The 20,629-nt window shown below is 37.5% G+C and overlaps 1 protein-coding gene across 11 annotated transcripts in view; it reads right to left on the bottom strand.

Annotated features, from left to right (window-relative positions):
- RBFOX1 (RNA binding fox-1 homolog 1) overlaps positions 1-20,629 on the bottom strand; it is a 1,012,766-nt gene that overhangs the window by 518,247 nt on the left and 473,890 nt on the right. For 10 of the 11 annotated variants that reach the window (XM_018067484.1, XM_018067479.1, XM_018067483.1 and 7 more), the window contains exon 4: positions 4,524-4,571. The exons of the other annotated variant lie outside the window; for it this stretch is intronic. In XM_018067484.1, coding sequence (XP_017922973.1) covers positions 4,524-4,571 — 48 coding nt within the window. The remainder of the gene's footprint in view (positions 1-4,523; positions 4,572-20,629) is intronic. 11 annotated transcript variants of the gene reach the window in all.

Genomic DNA, 20,629 nt, shown 5'->3' on the forward strand with positions numbered 1-20,629 from the left:
AGGATAAATATTCTTTCTCCTAATAAAAAAAATTCCCATATACTGTCATGAAAAAATCTTCATATCATCACTATAAAAAAAAATCTTAAGTAGCCACAGAATAGACAAAGTAAAATATACTTGTAATACTGTTTCTTTTTCTCCTCATTTTGTCTCAGACACACTTTATAACCTTGCCTACATTTCCCCTTCACACTTCTGTTTCCCCATATGTAACTCCAGCAATATAACTGTAAGTACTTTCCTCATAGGTGTTTTTAATTTGTTTGTGAAGTAATTTGAGATCCACTGACAGAAGGTACTAAAAAAAAAAAAAAAAGAGATTAAATATTTTCCACAGCAGGCAGTGAAAAAGAAAGAAAGGCATTACTGCCTATCCCATATCCCACAGAAGGTAATGGGGAGTTATGAAACATTATGTCACTACAGGGAACTTTTCCAACTTACTGACCTATCAGGTTATTGCCCTAATGCACACCCATAAACTCTATTGCTCTCATAAAGCCTCTCAGCTCCAAAGTGGTAAATTTTGAAGTCAAGATGCATCTCAAAAATGTTCTCTCCATGAGCTGCTTTCCTTTTCAGGAGCAGAAAACGAAGCAGGAGACCCTGAGCGACCTTGAGCCCCCTCTTTAATGGTGCTGAGCTGCTGCTTAAGGGGCAACATTATCGTGCCTGCAAGGAACAGGCAGGAGAAATGTCCCTGCACATCACAGCAAACACAGCCCATTACTGGGAGAGGACTGGAATAAACCACAAATGAAGCAGCCAAAGCTGAGGAATAAAACATTCCCTGCACAGTAAAAACCGGCTCAAACAAAGTTACCCGGCGCAGAAAGGTCAGTGGGATTTAACTTTCCATTCACTTTTTGGTGTCACAGGTTTCCATTTTAGGTGGAATTGTAACAAAAGGGATGTCAGGGAGCAGGGGGAGGATAACTTTATATCAGTTTTGGTTCCACAGCCTTGCCATGAATTAATTTGATGATGCCACAAATGCAATTGCAGGGTAAAACAAAGTATGTCCTTTGTGCTCTGTTCAGACCTCAAAGACAGAGAAAGACTGTGAGAAATCTTATTTACAGTTTCTTTGGTTTAAATATTTTCGAAGATTCGTGTTCAAAGCAAATCCCATATAAACATATGGAAAAAAAAACAAACAAACAAGAAAAAAATGTAATTGTTCAGATCAAATAAAGATGTGAACTGAAATCAAAACCAAGGAAGATTTATGAGGGGCATGTTTTTCAGGTAACAGGAGATGATCAAGCTGATGTAAGAGCAACAACAACAACAAAAAGGCTGTACATATTAGCAGTCTTAGAGTGGACACAGAGACTACAGTTTGGTTACATCAAATGGAAGCAAAGATTGCAAAGGATTCCACATGGTCTCCCTCTTGGAAAAACAGCCAATATCCTTAATAATTCCCTTTAACCACAACCATTTTGTTTGTGCCCAACACACACAGTTCTATTAGAAAACATGAGTAGAAAGAAAAACAACCCAACCATCTGTCAGAGCCCTTCCAAGAGCAAAACACCACAGGTTTTGAAATGATGACTCAAATTCCAAAACACCCAAAACCAGCTTCAGCTATCAGGGCAGTTTTACAAAAATCACACTTGGTATGTTTTTAACATGTTTCTTCCTGTGAAAATTTAAGGGTCATGTTTCCACATATGTTTCTTTGAGAAGCAAAGCTGAGACATTTCCATGATCACATGGTTTGTTAAGCATCCAATATTGTGATGTTCAGAGAGAAGGTACGAGATCAATTAAAAAATAAAAAAAAGAGGGGTGGGTTTGACAAAGACAGAAAATAGCATTGACTGGGTAGGAAATGGGTTGTGCATGCATTTATTGGTCCACTGCTGGCAGTGGTAAGTGCAGGTTAGTAATGCAAAATAATACAGGCCAGTTAGAGCAGATTGTGCATTACTTATCCTCAAACCTGAGAGCTTTTATCCTTGTAGAAAATAAATAGAATCTTACACAAAAAGGTCAGTATAAGACAATGGAAGGAGAGACAGATCACAGTGATGAAGTGGTTATCATAACCAAATGGTATTTTGTAATTTATAGAATAATAGGTTTCAAAATACTAAATACAGTTATTAAATTTGAGTTTGCCTCCAGGAAATGATTTAGTCATGGTTATATAAATTTCTACTTCAGAAGTTAGAGATTAAGAAACTTCAGGAAAAAAAAGAATGCGAGAAAAGGCACCTTGCAGGTTTGTATTTTGTGGTTAGCAGGGAAAATTTTCCATTAATTGTTAATGATATAGTTCATTAGGAGTATATTTCATTATGGAAGTGCAAATTATTAGACACTAATGATGCATGTCCTAATTGCAGTAGTTTGTCTTGATTTCAAGATAGATGAAATAAAAATATTTATTTCCAATGTTTCAGCTTCTATGAATTACATTAAATTCTTAGCTGATGCTTTCAACAAACATGAAACAATGCATTACTAGTAACCAAGATTGATGTATCTTTATTTGATGATCACTGCACAGATCATTGGATATCTATTTCCCTGGACTGTAAAGTACAACTGCCACTTGAGCTTTTGGGACTAAACACAGAGAAAAGTTGAAACTTGTCATGTAACAGCAGGTATTTATTACCTTTCTGTTTGTTTTTTTTTTTTCCAAAGTGCCTCCACAAATTACCAAAATGAAGAAGATAAATTTAAGGGCTTTCTAGACAATCCCTTCTGCTGACTCCAGTTTCTGCCTGTGGAAGGCAGAACATTGAACACTGTCATTGTCATGGGATCAACACCGCACTTTTAGCAAGCCAAAAAACCAGACCACAGCCCAAAACCTCATGTCTGACGTGAGACAGGATCAGAGAGGAGTCTGCAAACCTGAAGGTGTGTCTGTGTGCACCAGGAGTTACAGGCAAAAGGGTGAGAAATTCATGGAACTCAGCACTTTAAGACAGACAACTTCCAGATCTTCAACCTCAAGGATTCAGTAAGAGAGAGACAAAGAGAGACCCTCTGGGTTCCACAGTAAGTTTGGAGACCCTCTGACTGCCCCCTCACCTTCAGGCCACTGCTTCTGAGAGCAAGAAGGGACAGGGAAGAAATAAATCATAGGATAACATGGAATGTCGTGCTCTTCCATTTCAGTTCACGTGCTCAGTCCCAGGGCCTGGGCTGTCTCAGAAAAAGCCAGATCACTTATTCTGCACTGGAGGAGGTGCCCCTTTCTGGGTCAGACAGCTGGGTGGGTGTGGATAACCCAAATCATGGAAGATGGACACAACTCCTCATGAAACCACTCCAACCCAGAGCAGTCACTGAGGCCAAGAGGAACCATGAGATACACAGCTCCTGTAATTCACACTGAGGGAGAAACCATCCTATCAGAAACAACAAAAAAGAACCCAAAATGTTTTCCTGGCAACAGGCTGGTACCTCTGCTAGGCAAAAGGCAAGTTGCAACAACAGGAAAAAGAAATACAACACATGAATAAAACTGCTGTCCAAAGCTTGTCGGGCTCTTGACAACTTTTCCCATAATACACACAATAAAAAAAAAAAACACCTTTGGGTTGGGCAGTTTTAACAGTTGATGCCCACAGCAAAAAAAGTCAGAGCTTGGTGTTTAGAAATAAGGTCCCAAAGTGCATTTTAACACACTTTAAACCGACATGTACCTAAGTGGAAGCACCTGGACATGTTCATTAAAGAGAACGCTCAGAACCTGCAGGGCCCAGTTTCACAGCAATGAGGGCCAGCTGATGTCAGAGATTTTAAATTACATGTACATGCTCAACACTTCCACAAACTCAGTCACTACTTGGCACAGAGAAACACTGCACAGATCTGGAATCCAGAACTGCATTCTGGCTCCAGATTTTCAGTAGAAGTAGATTTTTAAACAGAACAGGTTACTCCGTGTAGTGAGAAAATACTTTAAAGCTGGATTGATATTTACTTCTGACACAGGCTTCTGTGTGATGCCTTTATTTCTTACTTTTTATCATAAGTAAGGTGAAGAACACTACTAAAAATGCATTTTATATTAGTTCACAAAATAAAACTGGAAACATTTTTTTAAAATAAACCCTTTGAAAGAAAAAAAAATCAGCATCAAAATACTATCTATATAGGAAGAAAAAACAGTCCTTATCTTGCTGTCTTACAAATACTTAACATGGTATGTCAATATTATCATGAAAGACATAATAATTTTGTTAATAATGAAAATTAAGAACAGGAAGTGTAACTGCCTTTTGAACTCTTCACAGTATAATCAAATTAAGACTATAATTCCCTTTCTGAACAAGCAGTTTTTCAAATTTCTAAAAGTATATTTACCAGAGTAAAACTGTTTGTCTCCATAGAAGTTAAAATACTGCATTAGGAAAGTTATTGATGGAAAACTTTATAGAACATTCATACATAATTTCACAGGCTTACCCAAAAATAAAAAAAACAAACAATCAAAGCAAAACCCACCTACTGGAGTTGCCTGACAAATTACATTAAAAGAAGCCACTTACTTTTCTGTCCTCAGTTTCTACACCAGAACTGGACTCTGCTTTAGTGTCCTGAAAACACAAACAGAGAATCCTGTGTCACAAAGCACATTGACCAGGGCTGGGGAAACAACTCAACCTGAAGAAAGGGCATCAAACTCTGAAAAGCAGGTTTCTCAATCTATTACACTTTAAAGACCTGTTATTTTTATATATATAATACGCTTAAATATACAGTGGTTAGTATTATGCCTTTAATTAATGTTTATTAAACTTTACTACATGCATAAACTTAAAGACAGGATTGAAAAAAACACAAAACCCCCAAACCTGTTTCAATATACTGTAGCAGCTCATAAGACAAAAATGTGATTTTATAGTATATGTTTTCTTTTTTACTTGCATCTTGAGGAAAATATATTGCTTGCTCATTTCTTCTTTTTAAAAAACTAGTGATGGAAGCTTAAAAAAATATAAAGGTGAGTTTAAGAAGAAAATCTGCTCAACCTTCTGCCTGTTGTTAAGTTCTAACTTGGGCTTGATAGATAGTTGTGTCTGAATCTTATTGCAAAATGTAAGAACAATAAAACATCTATTTGAGATAAACATGTGTACACCTGTGGGTATATATGTATATAGACATGTATACAAGTGTATATTTTGGACACGTTTTCTTCAGGAGTCAAACAAATAATCCTAAACCTAATGACACCCAACACATGGTCCTTTTATCCCTAAAATATTTCGACTTATTGAACCTTTGGGTTTTTGCCAGCAGACCTGAAGACATGTAGAGAAAACCATTATCACAAAAAATATAGTCTGAAAGGCATTTATTGCTTCATAGTCACCCTTTTTACAGCAAGTTACTCCTGGAAGCTGAGTAAGCCAAAGAGAGTTCAAGTCATTAAACTGCAGACAAGTGACCTACTAATTCTCTTTTCAACTTTACTTCTCTGGTGAGGGTATTCTTGGAAGCAAACTTTGCTTATGTACAGCAACTTTAGAGATTTCTATTGAAAAAATAACATATAGATGAGGGACAATTTTTGTTAAAAGTAAGCACTTTCCCAAGCTCTCACTGAAGCTAGAACTACTCTAATCAGATTTTAGAACATTGCCACATAAATTCCAAGCTGCAAATTTAAGCCTGATAGCAAATAGCAGCTCCTTTTAAAAAAATTAAAACAAATGTAAAATAATGAATTTCTGTTTCTTCAAAAATACGCTTATTCATCTTAAATGAAGGACTGGTATTATTTCAATGCCAAAGAGTTCTTACCTAAGCCATACGAGATCAAAAAAAAAATAGATAATTCAATCAAGAGAGATGAATCAAGGCTTCCTGGAAATACACTTCAATTTACAGTAAATGGTTTCATCAGGCACATCAAGTTGTGTCACTTCTTAAGCAGCAACAAAACCTTGGTTATTCAAGTTAGCTTTATATGTGAATCAGTACTTCAATACCCTTTATATTCCAAATACTTTCCATGGGGAACCAGACTGTACTTGCTCTCAAGTGTGAATTCCTGGCAGCCAGACAGTCTCTCACCACGTCTCTCCTCCCATGTGGTGGGGAAGGAGACACTCTCTCTGCCCACAGCTGACTTCCTGAGCCTGTTTGGGTATTTACACTCAGTTCTTTTTGGTGAGTGAGTGAGAAAAAAAAACAAACCTCAGCTTTTAAAAAGCTTTCTGCCTCGGGGAATGAATTCCAACTTCATTAGCACCAGTGCTCTTCACCTGCTAGCTGTGCCCTAAGTCACCTTTGGGAAATAATGGAATGTTCTTTAACATATTTATTGGTTAATCAAAAATGAATCATATCTTTTCATATTACCAAGGACAAGAGTGGCTCTATCTCACACACTGACCTAAATTAACTGAAGGCAGAATAAAGTAGCTCCTATCAGACTCTAGTCAGAGCTATTACAAACTCTCAGTATGATGAATATACCTTGTTCAAGACCTAACAGTGCTCCCATCCCTTCTGCTGTCTACAAAATGGTTTAGTTTGCTATTTTGCCACTGTCCATTCCCATCAAAAGCAACTTCCAAGAAACCCAAATTCATAAGCATTCATTACTCAATATGAATTAAAAATGCAGGTTTACCTGGATAAAAGAGAAACCATCCTGCTCCCAGCACAGCTTGTCTTATGTGGCTGTAGGGAAAAGGCACAAATGAAGCCCTGCAGCCCAGCTGAGCACACTTGGGGCCAGCCCAGCTGAGGTTGCAATCAGGAATTAAAGGGACAACAAGTCTGAAGTCAACTGATAATCTTTTCCATAAGGAAAAGTTTCAGGCTGAAAATCTAATGACACAATTTCTATTCCGTGTTTTATCCCTGAACGTTAGACAATCATTTCATCCCACAGCGTTTGGGTTTCTATCTAAAGATATGGGAAGTGAATCTTAAAAATTAATCACTGCATCATTAGCAATCATAACTACATCTGTGTGGGTTCACTCTGACTGGGTATTGAAGAGTTATCTCTGAAATTATGGCAAGTCAGATCTGGGTAAAGAAATAGCTGTATGTCTTCAAGAGTAGACACCTGGATTCAGATTTCTGGACAAGGACAATAAAAAACCACTAATTTGTTGTTATTTTATTGTTTCTGGTATTCCAAATAGTAAAGTGTTGCCTAACTAATTTTTGACAAACTTGCTTTGGGTACATTATCAGATAATAACCTGGACTATAACATCCATTTAATACCTAATACCTTACAAAGCCTGACTTCTTGGATGGGATTTTTCTTTTGCAAGGGGTGAAATTCTCACAAAGGCACTTATTCAAATGAAGAATAACTAAGGCTACTGACACATTACCTAAATGAGAATTCAAGAATCCTTAGTTCAAAGGGGTGAAGTCATCTGTGAGCAGTTAAAAATTTGAACAGTAAAAATTTGTGCAGTCGGTGAAGAAGAAATAACGGGAGGTGATCAATTAATCTCTCCTAAAATCAGTAATTTGCAATTTTTTTAGCTGAATAATGAAGTGTAATCTGCAACCAATTCATATTTAAAAACAATAGTAATAGTTGATCACTTCTGCAGAAACAGTTACAGGAGTTGCTGTGTATCTGCCTGTGAGGAAGTCAAAGCAGGCAGCTACTTTTTTATGAACTGTAACTGAACTCTCACAGAATTTATCTGTGAGTGACAAGAATATTCCTTGTTAGGCACATGCACATCTTCACCTTTAATTGCCCGAGCAACACAAACTAATTTTTCTAAAGCAACTAGTGTTGTAGTTCTTTAAACCAGTGAAGCTGCTGACTTAATCAGATCTATGTTTAAATATCAATATTTGAGTATACACCTACATCCTAGATATACCTCTTTAAAAAAGAAATGTACACAGACCCTAAGCTTTAAAAATCATCAAAAAGAATCGTCTGTCAATCCCAGAGCAAGAAGGGAGGAAATGAGAATATTCTCTGGGAGACATCTGTGCTGCTTTCTCTAAGTGCAAAATGACAAAGCAATGTCACTTCACTCCCAACTCTGTGAATTATTTGAGACTGAGGAGCACCATTGCTGTAAAGAAAGTGTAAAATCCTAGAGATTTGAAGAATACATCAGGCACTTTCTTTATTGTCGTTACGTTACAAAAAAAAAAGAAGTAAAACCCCAGTAAAACCTGTTCCTCCTGAAGCATTATTACTTTAGACAAATTATATAATGATAGAGTACTTCATTGGATGTTTCAGGAGAGAATAAATTATAGAAATACCCTGCCACTAAGGTAGAAAACCCTCTCATCCATTTCAGTTTAAAATCAACACAAATCTACTTTTGTTTGTGTTTAGTGTCACTGCATAATAGTCAAATCACATTATTACAAACATATTAGGAGCTGTATTTTTAACACATAATTATAAAAGAAAACTCACTTTTTCTTCTGTTGTGTTGGGTAGCAGCAACAGGGAAACAAAGTAAAATGTTATGGAGCAGTGCAGGACAAACACAACTTTCTTTAAGAGCTGACCAAAGTGCCATAAAGGGAACTGCCACACAGATTTCCCACTAGAATTGCACTAATTTCAGTGCTGAAACAATGCTCACCTCTGTATTTGCTGGCACCAATTTCTAAAAGGCAGCCTTCAATGTTCCTCCTGAAATTTAGTCACCTTGGTGATCAATAAATTTATGGTTTATTGAGTTCTGTGCTCACCAGATGGAAAAGTGAGGTCAGCAGGTACAATTCTTTCCGTGCTGGTTTGGAAACAACTAATGGCTTAGATAACAATAAGATCTACAGAACACATCAGACATGACACCCGTTTTATTCCTGAGCATGTTCCCTTTTCTCATCCCAGTTTTGCTCTGTTTGATCTTCCACGTGTTTCAGGTACTTTTGAATTTTAACACACCAGGCCCTCGGAAACGTATCCAACCCCTTCACTCAGCAGTGGCACTACACAAATGTTACTGAACAGAGGGAAATAAAAGCTCTAGAAAGCAAAAGCAATTCTTGGCAGTAGCATGACCCTGCATGGCATTTGGCTTCAGGACACAGTAGAAACCTCCATACACTATTTTACATAGTTTCTATAATTTGACATTGAATTTTACTGCTTGAATTGCAAGCAGAAACAGTGAAATCAATATCCCCAAGTAGCCATTAGTCATGCTAACATGACTAATACCCATACTGCCTGTGTACTTTATCATATTTTACAGCTTGTTCTCTCCCTGCTATCCCAAACTTATTTCCTCTGCTTCCCTATCAGCATAAAACAAGATACCAGAAACCAATCAACCAAAATAACCCTAAGAAATAAGAAAGTTACTTTAAAAAGTTATTTGAATTTCCAACATCTTTTCTCTTCCGCGTGAAGGTAAGGTAAACAGAATTCCTGTGCATACACACACACACTGCTCCTGGATCAGAGGGAGGAAAGATGAGCCTCTGGAATTCCAGTTATTCCAGCGTTCCCTCCGTTGGGTTTGTAATATCAGGGATGGTCAGTAGGTGGAAGCAAATAACCTTGTAAAATCCTGCTCAACTTCCCGGGGAAGACAAACCTATTGCACTGCCCAGGCTGGGCAGGCGTTTTCCAGGTGTCCTTGGCACCCCAACAAGTGCCAACACAAATCGTGGCTCTCCTTCATAATACCTATTTCCAGCTTCATAAAAGGCCAGTAGATTTAGAATAAATAAAAAGTGGGTGGTTTGTTTTGGGGTTTTTTTTCAGGTTTAAAATTTGTAGAACTGAATTGAATTACTTATAATGACTGATGAATGTAAAAGGTCACACAAGGTCAAACAAAACAAGAAAATATATACATATATATATATAAAATTAAAAAGCACACAGTCAAATTCTAGTTTATTGATTTTTCTGGATATTTTTATTGAGTGTTGAAATATATCAAAGCTCTGAATTATTGAGGGAAATACTTAATCTTTTTTGCTATCCTTTAGCCATTATATCTCATTATTGCTGCTAACAAACAGGCTGCCAGCAGAAGAATTCATTTGAATTTCAGATTAGTTCTATTTCATCCATCCCAGAGAACAAATTAACCACACAGTAATACTTACTGAAGAAGAAAATAAATGAAAAATGAAACCCTAGAATGTGACATTCAAGTCTTTACTAAGTTTGTCCCCAACAACTGAAGGACTCGTGCAGAAGCCTCATCAAATTAAGAAACCAATTCAAGGATTTTAATGGCTTGCAATGTCAAAGATGTAAGAGAGGAGTTTTATTTGCAAAGCAATGGCTTCATCTCTACTTAGCAATATTTCTAGACCAAGAGGTTTGTGCCTACAAGGAAAAAACAGGAGAAAATTGGGTCATCTGCACTGTTTTGTGTTGCCTCAGGGCAGCCTCGGGGCTGTTTGACTGGAGTCAAAAAGGAAACCCATCTGATCAGGGATTTAAAATCAAGCTTCTCAACATTTTAGGGAGCTTTCTTGTCTTGTTTCTGGCTGGAAGAGGAAGGTTTACAAGACTCTGGGAAACTGAAGTGACAAATTTTATAATAAAACATTACTGCTTGTAAAAATACTGCTGTATTTTTAATATAGATTTGAGAGGACTCGTGTGTCCTCCCACACACCCACCCACCCTCCAGCTGTGTGAGTGGATAACCCAAGCTCTTCTTTCTTCTGATTCTGCTGATTTGCTTATGCTCATTTACACTTTTCAAGGCTATCAAGAGTTAAAACTTCCTCCCCTCCCCCCAAGGAAATCTTTGACTTTTTCATAAATCAAGACTTGTTCAACAGAACAGGTACTGCTGCTAAAGCTTTATGGACTGGAGTGCATGAAACTGTCCCACTTCTTTTCCTCTTCATTCTCTCACCTCTATGAACTACTCACCCTTTCCTTAAATACTTGCTAAATACTCAGAGATGCAAAGGCACGTCTCCACAGCACAGAAATCCAGCCTTGTGTGCCTCACAACTCCCCTCCTTTTTCCAAACATATGTTTCATTAACCCAGTGATGCAGAATTACTTGAGTGTAAAACTTCTGCCTGTCCTTAGATCATCACAACTGCACAAAACCACCTAAAAAACAAGTGGCATTTCCAGAAAAGATACATGTTAATTTAAGATGTGAACCTACCATGTAGAAGTATTTATCTATATCTATAGGTATGTGCTGTTGAAGCCTAGATCAGATTAAGACTTTTTTAATAATAAATATTTCATTTTCAGAGATGGCAATACAAATTTACACTAGAGGAAGTTTTCAGCTTGAACAGCACAAAAAAACCCATTTAAGATTCCTAAATGTAACAGCATTTTGATCTACAGGTCAAATCTGAAACTCTTTTTTCTATATGGGCCTTTTTTTTCCAAGGCTGAAAATGCACAAGAACTTTCCAAACTGTAAATTTTAACAGCTTCAAACTGTTACAACTGGATTTTCAAACTGCAAACGTTATTTCTCTAATAACATTGCCTTAGGTGTCAAGTAGATTGACAGCCACATAAATAGTAGTATATTTGAAGTCACTGAAATCTAGAGGATCAATATATATTCCTGACACATCCAAAGTAAGAGCTGTTGATAAAGCTGCTGGTGTGGTTTCAACAAGGCCAAGCACTAGGTAGGCTGGGTAAGATGACAACTGGCAACATATACCCAAAGTGCAGATGCAACTTTTATAGAAAACAACCAAACTCGACAGTTTATGCTTTCAAATTAACAGTAGCATAAGGGGACTATTGGATTCCTAGAGAAATGTAATGTTTTTTAGCCAGGTTTCCTAATTGAAACAAGCATATAAGATTACTTTATACTCCAAATAATAAAAATATTCTAAAGATACTGAGGTAAGTTTAGCAATATTTGAAAGGGAAATAAATAGAAGCTGTAAGATGTTCCTGTATTTTTCATAAATTAGTGGCTGAGGAAAAGGAAAAGACCAAACATTATTTGCAAAGCCAGCCCTTACACTGATAAAAGACCCCAAAGAGAGCTGAGGACGACAAGTTGGGAAGGATTCCTTGTGTGAAGTCAAGATACTCAAGTGGCTGCCAGGAAGGAGCCCATGTTTTCTGAGTGGGGACTGTGAGGACACAGGGTACAAATCAGTAACAGAACTATTGCACTTCAGTCCACTCTTCACAAACACAAGTTACTTCAAGATTGAAGAGGATTTCTGTTGAAGAATTGAACAGAGTTCAGTCATTTGGGGGCTATTTACTGATAAAAAGCAAACATAAATTTTAACTCAAATAGCAAATTTTCAAGCTTACAGAGTGACAGGAAAGAAATTTCTTAATGACAGAAGATGTGTGCTGATGGCAGTACTAAGAAAGTGAGTGCCCATGAAAATTGGGGCTCTGTGAAAATCTATTTTTTCTTTGATATTACACTAAACTTTTGACTGTCAGAAAAGGTTGAGGTTTATGTTTTTAATATGTACTCATAAAATACATCTATTTCTATGCAGCAAAACAGTTTAATTCATAATAAGCTGGTTAAGTAGCACGATTTCATATTGGACTCAAGGCCTCCCTCACAAACAACCCACGAAGGTTCTCACTTCTGCCTTCACAGTTCTCCCACCGAGGGGGAGTGAGTGGTGCTTGGGGCTTTGCTGCCTACTGGGGTCAACCCACAGCCACCAGAAACTCAGTATTTCTCAGTTTCTACCTCTTCACAAATGTCACAAGTGGTCAGGTCACAAATTACCTGGAGCTTCATATACAGAGACTTATTTCGACTTCCTGGCACACCCCTGTGCCAGCACACTGATAAGGATGCAGTAACAAAGGCATGAGTGAAAGACTACTCTTATCATGAACAAATTCAAAAGAAGCTCTGCTGATGACAGCTATTGCTTTAACATCCAAGAGAAATAAAGAATTTAACTGGCCTCAGGTGGCAATCTTGTGTAATTTAGCTTTGAGTTGTTTTCTTATCAACCAACAGTCAATCTTTTTTATTCTTGTTGCCAAGAAGAAAGTGGCTGACATGTGATTCCTTCTTCCATACTTAGTGTAGGGTATATAAAACCATTTTCCATGGAAATATCTGCCAAGCTATGCTGTCATGAAGGCCTCAGAACCCATTTGTTCTCCAAATGTTTTCAGGACCCACATAGTTAAAAAGACAGTGGTCACATAAGAGCCCTGAAAGGCCACAGGGCAACACTCAGTCCCCCTCACAGAGAGAGAAGCTGAGCCAGCCCAGAAGTGAGGCCTGAAATAAGGAAAACAGAGACAAATGTCCATGGCACAGACTTGTTACTGCCCCAAAATGATCAGCACTCAATATTCCCAGCACGTGCTCTTCTCCTCAATGGCTGTGATGGCATCCAAAATGTTTCATTTCAGAGTCTCAGTACCAACATACATGTGCTTTGGAACTCAGGATGCAGATGGTGCATTGTTCCTCCTACCTTTTTTTCTTGGCTGTTTTCCCCCTAAACAGATGCTTTGGGCAATATCAGCACTAAAGTGATAAGAAAAGGATCAGTGAGAACAAATGTCCCTGGCATCTCTCTGCAGAAGGATGACTCCGCCTCAGCACTGGTCAAGAGACACATCACACAGTAGGAAAAACAAAACAAAACAATCCCCCCCCAAACAAATCAAAAAACCACAAGGCCCCTGTGCTCCCCTAAAACCCTCACTTCAACTGTGACCATAGATTTTGTGGTCTTGTGTATGGATTAATGTGCACTGAGGAATTAACCTTCTTTTTAAATAAGGAATATTGATTACTTACTTGTAGTAAGTACTTTTTACTGTCTACCAATTCAATGTATTATTTTTAATTGGAGTGCAGATAATAAAGATCTCTGTGTAATACTGTAAAGGATGTGAAGATATTTCAGTATGCAGCTGAAATATAATAGCTACTGCATTTGTTTTAGAACTGATTTCTTGGGCAATTTTTGCCCCCATATATTTGTGAAAGATGAATGCAAAAATGAGCCATGGCATTTGGGAGAGAGAGGTATCAAATAATCTTAAAGCAAAAGGTCAGTGTAACAAGAAGTTAATAAATGGATTTGGATCAATCAAAATATGAAGAAAATCAGTTTCTTCCTCCTTTTCTTAAACTAGTAGGGAAATGAAAGGAACAATGTGGCCACCTAAATGCATTTTTCTTAAATGTTTTTATCTTTATTTGTCTCATAATCTGCAATTTCATACTCACTAGACATGTTAAGTCACCTACTCACAGCAGAAAATCCAATAGGAATGAAGCCCCAAGCACCATACTATGAATTTGAGGAGCTGTTAATAACCATTTAATAACCATGAGGTTCCATCTTATTAACTCATCCATCCTGTTTCAGAAACTCCTCAGTACTTTTGGCATCTGAAACATCCCATTGCAATCCCACAGTTTAATTACACATTCTATGGTAAAACACACCCTTTTGCTTGGTTTTAATTTGTTAATCAAAAGTTGATTGGGTGTCAACAGCTCTTTTCACTGGTGAAAAAGTGAATAACTAGTCCAGCATTTAAAATGCATTAGAGATCTCTCTCAAATGTTAGAATTCATGCCAACACGTTTCTCTCAATCCTAAAGAGATTCCTTCAGCTCTTCACTGTAACCTTCAACTGTTTGACACTTGGTAAAATTTGAATGTTCCAGTTCAATTAATAAAGTAGGTGATGTGTTGACCCAGGAAAAAGAGACCGATGTACTTATTTCAAACTTCCATTTAAAAGATTATCTTACCAAATCTGATGGCATTATTGCTGAAAAAAAAATTAAAAATCTGCACAAAATAAAGACCTGCATAGTAAGGAATGCCAACTCAGCATGGCCAAAGGATTCTGAGCAACAATCACCCACTCCTGCTATCTTCACATTACATTTTTTATACATCTCTTCTACACTAAATACACAATTCTGTGCTTTTTATAAAGTTTTTTTTTCCAGCTCAATCAAGTTACTCGAGCATGAATACTGAATAGTATCTAAGCTGCACAATTTAAAACAAAGTAAAATAGAGACAGCAGATCAATTCCAAAGCTCAAGAATTCATTACATCCAACCCAGTTTTTGATGGAGCACAAATGGCACTGCTCCTGAATTCAGAACATTGCTTTGATGAATTATTTTCAGCCCATGGTAAGTATAACTGCACACATTTCCCTTCAACTAGAAAGTTGTTACAATCACATTATAGCAGAAAAATATATTTCCCCTCTTTCTCTATAAACCAGGTTAATACATTTTTATTTGATCTGGTAAATTTTTTAAATTACTTTTTGGCAAGACCAATTCAGAATTTATGATCCTAATATACTGAAACTTTGCTGTAAAGACTGAACACAAATCCTAAACCTCAGGAAAAAACAAACCAAACAAAACCACAATTTCTTTATGGAACCTTAGTTTTAGTGGCTTGTGCTATCAATTCTACTATAATTTAGCCCAAGATGGGTGTACAGCACAGAGGCTGGCAGGTGATATATGCTTCCTATTTTGCTGTTCATATAACCATTAACAATAACTGCAATAGAGCACATGAATGATAACAACCAGTTACTCACTGAGCTGTAAAATCCAATATTCCTTACTGAGGTGAAGAGGGGGGAGGGCAATATATTAAAAAATTTGGGCCTCAACTAATAGTACAATGTGTGGTATGTCAGCTTGGCAAACCATGTGCCCACAAGGTGTTTCCTTACTCTTTATCAGTGAAAGGATCTTAGTAGGGGTAGCAACAATGACATCATCAATAATAATAATAATAACAATAAAAACAACAACAATAATAAAAAGGAGTGAAAAGAATCCCTGGTTTAATGTAAATAGGCTGACACTTTTCTATCTGAGAAACCACGCTCTCTAAAAAAGTGAAAAAACCACACCCAACTTAAACCAGAGAAGGAGGTTTTTTAAGTTGGATTCCTACCAACTAACCAGCTTCTGATTTGATTTATACAAGTGCATCAAATGACAAAGAAACTCTTCCAACAGCTGCGTTTTTCATTGCTTTGAAGGCAAATTGCACAGGTGTTAATGTTCAGTAAAAGTGAAGTGATCACCAGAGTTCTAATCCTAATGGGATCATCACTCCATTCAAACAAGGAATGAGAGATCCCACAGCAGTGCTGAGCTGTTTGAACTTAAAGGTGCTGATCCAACACCTGAGGAACTGCCAGGAATGCATTTCAGACATTTTGCAGGTTTAGGTTGAGACCAAACGCTAAAATTCTCTCACCAAACGTAAAGAACAATATGTTTTAAAATAGATTTCAACTCAGCATTACAGAACGTAGGCTGATGATTTAATAACTTCAGCGAGAGCAGCACAAAGCCTCCCAGGCCTCCTTGGCTGTAGCCATGTGTTTACCAAGTGAAAACAGGACTGATATATCCTCTGGAAGAAAATCATTATCTATGTTCTTCTAAAACAGAAAGAAAATTACTGTTATGTTTTGTCCTAGCTGAACAGAAACAAAAGAATTACAATAAAATCTTCCACTAAAATAGGGCTGATGCTCTTGAAAACATGTACACTTAAGCATAATTAACTGTTTTTCAACACTCACTGAGGACTGAAAGGATCCTAAATAGCCTTTAAGCAGATAGAATGAAGTATATTTTCATCAAAATTGAAAATACTATAAGCATTTATAAGGTAATTTGTTGGGAATTCTGATTTTTTAGAAGAGTTAAGGATGATTTAGCACAAAATTAGGAAGAGAGACATGTTTTAGTCACTTTTATAAAGTCTTATTTTCCATTTTGTGTTTAAACATGACAGTTTTTTATATAAAGGTTGTCATTAAAAACATTTGAGTCACACAAACTCTCTCTTCCACAATCTACTGTCTCACAAGAGAAGTGTTATAAATCCCAAAGTAAAAATAGCATCATAATTAAAGCAAAAGATCAAGTTGTTAGGATGAGTAATGTTAACTGGAGGAATCCTGAGAAAGGTACTTGTTTCCCTTTGGAATTCCTGCAATGCTGTGGAACTGCAATCACAACTTGTAAAAACTGTCTCAAAACTAACTGATAACAAAGAATTTTCAAGTAAATTAATCTAAGAGCAGTTTTGTTTCCTTACTTCTGCAGCTTCAAACTCCCACCAACCATAAACTATCCCTTTTTGCTGCTTGTGAATTTTTCGCTGCTTGAACTGATTAAACGTGACTTCATCATTCCTTATAACATGTTCAAAATAACATCTAAAACTGTGGCTAATTTTACAATAAAAATACTGAAAGCCATCACCACCATTTACACTGTAACTGCTCTTGCTGAGCTTAATGACATTAACGATGCAGCCAGAGAAATCCATTCTATAAAATTACGTGATGATAACCAAACAATGATATTTAGTAAATTACACCAGATATTCTCCAACAACTAACATTTTTTTCGCTCATCAGGCTGGAAAAATCCATTTCTTGACATGTTGTAATGATGCAGTAAAGCCAAATGTGAAGCTGATGTTCTAAATAAGCTCGAGGAAAGCAGATCCAGTACAAGGTTTGCTGCCCAGCACTGGATGAACACTGAGGTTCTGCAGCAGGGATACTCCACAAAATACTGCCTGTGCTGGCCAGATCAGGCTGCAAACACTTAAAAAGCAATTAATGAATAAAGATTCAAAAAAACCCCAGATATCAAAATTATCAAAGACTCTGGAGGACTATAATCAGCCAGCAGATGAAGCACAGTGATCTCCCCTTGCCCTCAGACCTCCTGCAATGCTGAAGGAATGCAACAACAATAAAAAAGCACTTGCAAAATTAGCTCCCCAAATGTGCCTTTTGAAGGCTTCACTTAATTGTACTTTACATAAATCCCATCTGGTATCCTCATAAGCAAAAATATCAGTATTCTCAGCTATCACTCATGGCAACTACTTCATCAGCAACCAGAATTTTGAAGTGCAAGGGAACTCCACAAAAAAGAGGAGAGGGAGTTTCTGATCAGCAGGTTCATTTCTTAATATGTGAGACTTGTAACCATCATGACACATTTTGCAGAGTCTGAATTTGACCAGAAAATTATGATGGGTAATTCATGCACAATTCTGTAACTATATAAAAATTTACTTTAATACATATAACATGTAAACCACCTATTTGAATAACAATACAGGGTAGAAGGAGGCAATCAGAGCAGCAGGGGTGAGAAGAGCTACCTGTATTTCAACAGAGGCAGAAATTCCAATATCCTGAATATGGAGCATGCAGGGGATGTGACTGTGAGCCAAAAGCACAGACTGAGACAGTCCCCAGGACAGAAGGAGGACAAGCAGTGAAAGTTTCTGTAGCCCAACATCCAGAAACACCTTTCCAGCCTAACTTCTTATTGCTCCAGGTTCATAAAGGACATGCCATAGGACTGAATTTGCAGAAAAGACCCTCAAAATCCAAGTCGGGGTTTCCGACAGCTGAAAAAAAAAAGCCTCAAAAACTGCATTTGAGCTTTTGAAACACCCAAATAATAATTTTAAAAAAAGGCAGCAGTGTAAAAGCTCAGAGAGACACAAAGCAACCTTGCTCACCTCTGAAGCTGCTGCAGGATTTTTTTGATGAGGTTTTTCATGCCCACCTCCCCAAGCTGACATTTCAACCACTTTACCCACGCTCTCAACTACGTGCTCTACAAAGCAATATTTCTTGTTCTAACCCTCGTGGTTCTGCACGGTATTTTATGCCAAAAAAGGCTATTAGGTTTTCTACAAGATGAAACAACAACTCCTCATTCCAGAAATAATAATCACAGTGACTACCAGCAGTAAGTCATCTTCCTTTGCTAGAGCAGTCACACGATGTCTTTGCTAATGCTGTCTCACTGGGCACTCTAAATCTTTAGCAAAGAAAAAAAAAGCCTAAGTAAATTTATCTTTCCTTTACTCTCATTTCTGATTTAGATGCCTAAAAAAGTTTGCAAGCCATGCTTGTAGGCACTGCACACTACAGCAATGAAAAATGATTTACTTTGTATAGTCATAACTTACTGTTTGAGCCCAATTTTTGCAGGTTCTTTTATTTTACTCACAAGTCAGCTTCAGGCTTATTAATGGCCACAGAAAATGCACTGAATAAAAAGCCATGAATATGACCTGAATATAAAAGTTTCAAGGAAAAAGAAATTGGGAAAATGACAATCTACAACAGTTAAAAGGAGTATTTTCTTTATCTACTTTAGAATATGCCATATGTTGACATCCTCCACTGAAATTTTAGTCATCATGAGGCTGTGATGAAGCCTTAGTTAACTGCTGTTATATTTTTGCAACTACACACTTCAAAAGAGAAATGATTTGTTTACTTGAAACTAGGAAAAATATTTCCAACTCCACATCCAGCACTATCACACAGGTTCAAGCCTAGAGAGGTCAAGTAGACTTGAATGAAAGCTGTTCAGAAAAAAGGGATTTGGGCTGATTGAGAAAATTGGTACTTGGCAATTAGGGATGTTGCAAGCTGTTAGGAATAACCCCCCAAACATCATGAGCTGAGACAGAGGAGAACTGGGCACGTTCAGCTGTGAGAACAGTTGTACCAGGGTGCAGATGGACCCTGATGTGGGCACCAGGCAGGAAAACAAATGCATGTGCAGGGAATATTGGAGAATAACAGAGCAATTTCAAAGCTATGTTTTAATACAATGGAGTAAAAGGAAAGAGAAGGAAGATAGTCTGGCTAATATTTGGATAGGGAAATTGTCAGCTGGGAGAAGGAGACAACAGAAAGACCTGTGGAGAAATTGTATGAGCTGGGATGTCTAAAAGCTTAAGACAGGCCAGGAGAGATGGGAAAATAGGCCTCCTGGCTTGAGAGTGATAACCTAAAATATAACTGAAATGTCTCCTTGTTCTTCAAAAGATATACCATAACACACTTTTAATAAGAGAGGAATTCCAGCAATGCTGTTACTTCCATCTTTACCTGCTGTCATGGGTGCACTAACCACCATAAACACAGAACAAGAGTCATTCCAAGTCCATGCTCTAAAGGCTTACAATTCAAACATCATCCTGAACAACTAAAAAGACAAATAAAGGGAGTAAAAATGGACTCACTAGATTAATAATAATGAAAAAAAAAAAAAAGTCCCTTTCTTGGATTAGGTGAAGCTTCTCCACAGTCCCTGCTCAGCCTAGGAGTTCTTTTTTAACCTTTCCTGTTAACTTGATGGGAGGCAAAGCTGACAACAGAGGAGACAACCAGATGTGCAATTTATGGGGGAGAATGAAACGAGACCACCTTTCCACAGCACACATTCCTGCAGCACACATTCCCAGGTGTGCAACTCCCAGTTGGATCAGGGCTGCAGCTCGCCATCCAAATGCAGGTCAGACAGGATCTGCTCACTCACAGAAAGTATGGCATATCCCAAATGTTCAGGAAGTGTGTTGAGAACCTGCAATGCACATCAGATGTTCAAATATCTGAACAGCTGTGTGGCTTCAGCCCTGCTGGAAGTCCTGAGCTAAGCAAGGTGCATCCAGATGTGCAGCTGTTTGGTAACGCTGCTGCTTCAGTCAACTCAGAGTAGAGCCAGGGAACAGATTGGATCAACACTCTCCTGGAATTCTGGAGAAATTCAGAAATACTGCAGAGCTTTCAGTAGAACTCTGGAAAGGAAAACTTCCCATGAGACAGGCCGTGGGAGAAAGAAGCTGAACCAAGATAAGGACACCTGGGATCTG

Source organism: Manacus vitellinus, unplaced genomic scaffold (assembly GCF_001715985.3).
Source record: "Manacus vitellinus isolate BGI_N305 unplaced genomic scaffold, ASM171598v3 scaffold_12_pilon, whole genome shotgun sequence".
Lineage (NCBI taxonomy): Eukaryota > Metazoa > Chordata > Aves > Passeriformes > Pipridae > Manacus > Manacus vitellinus.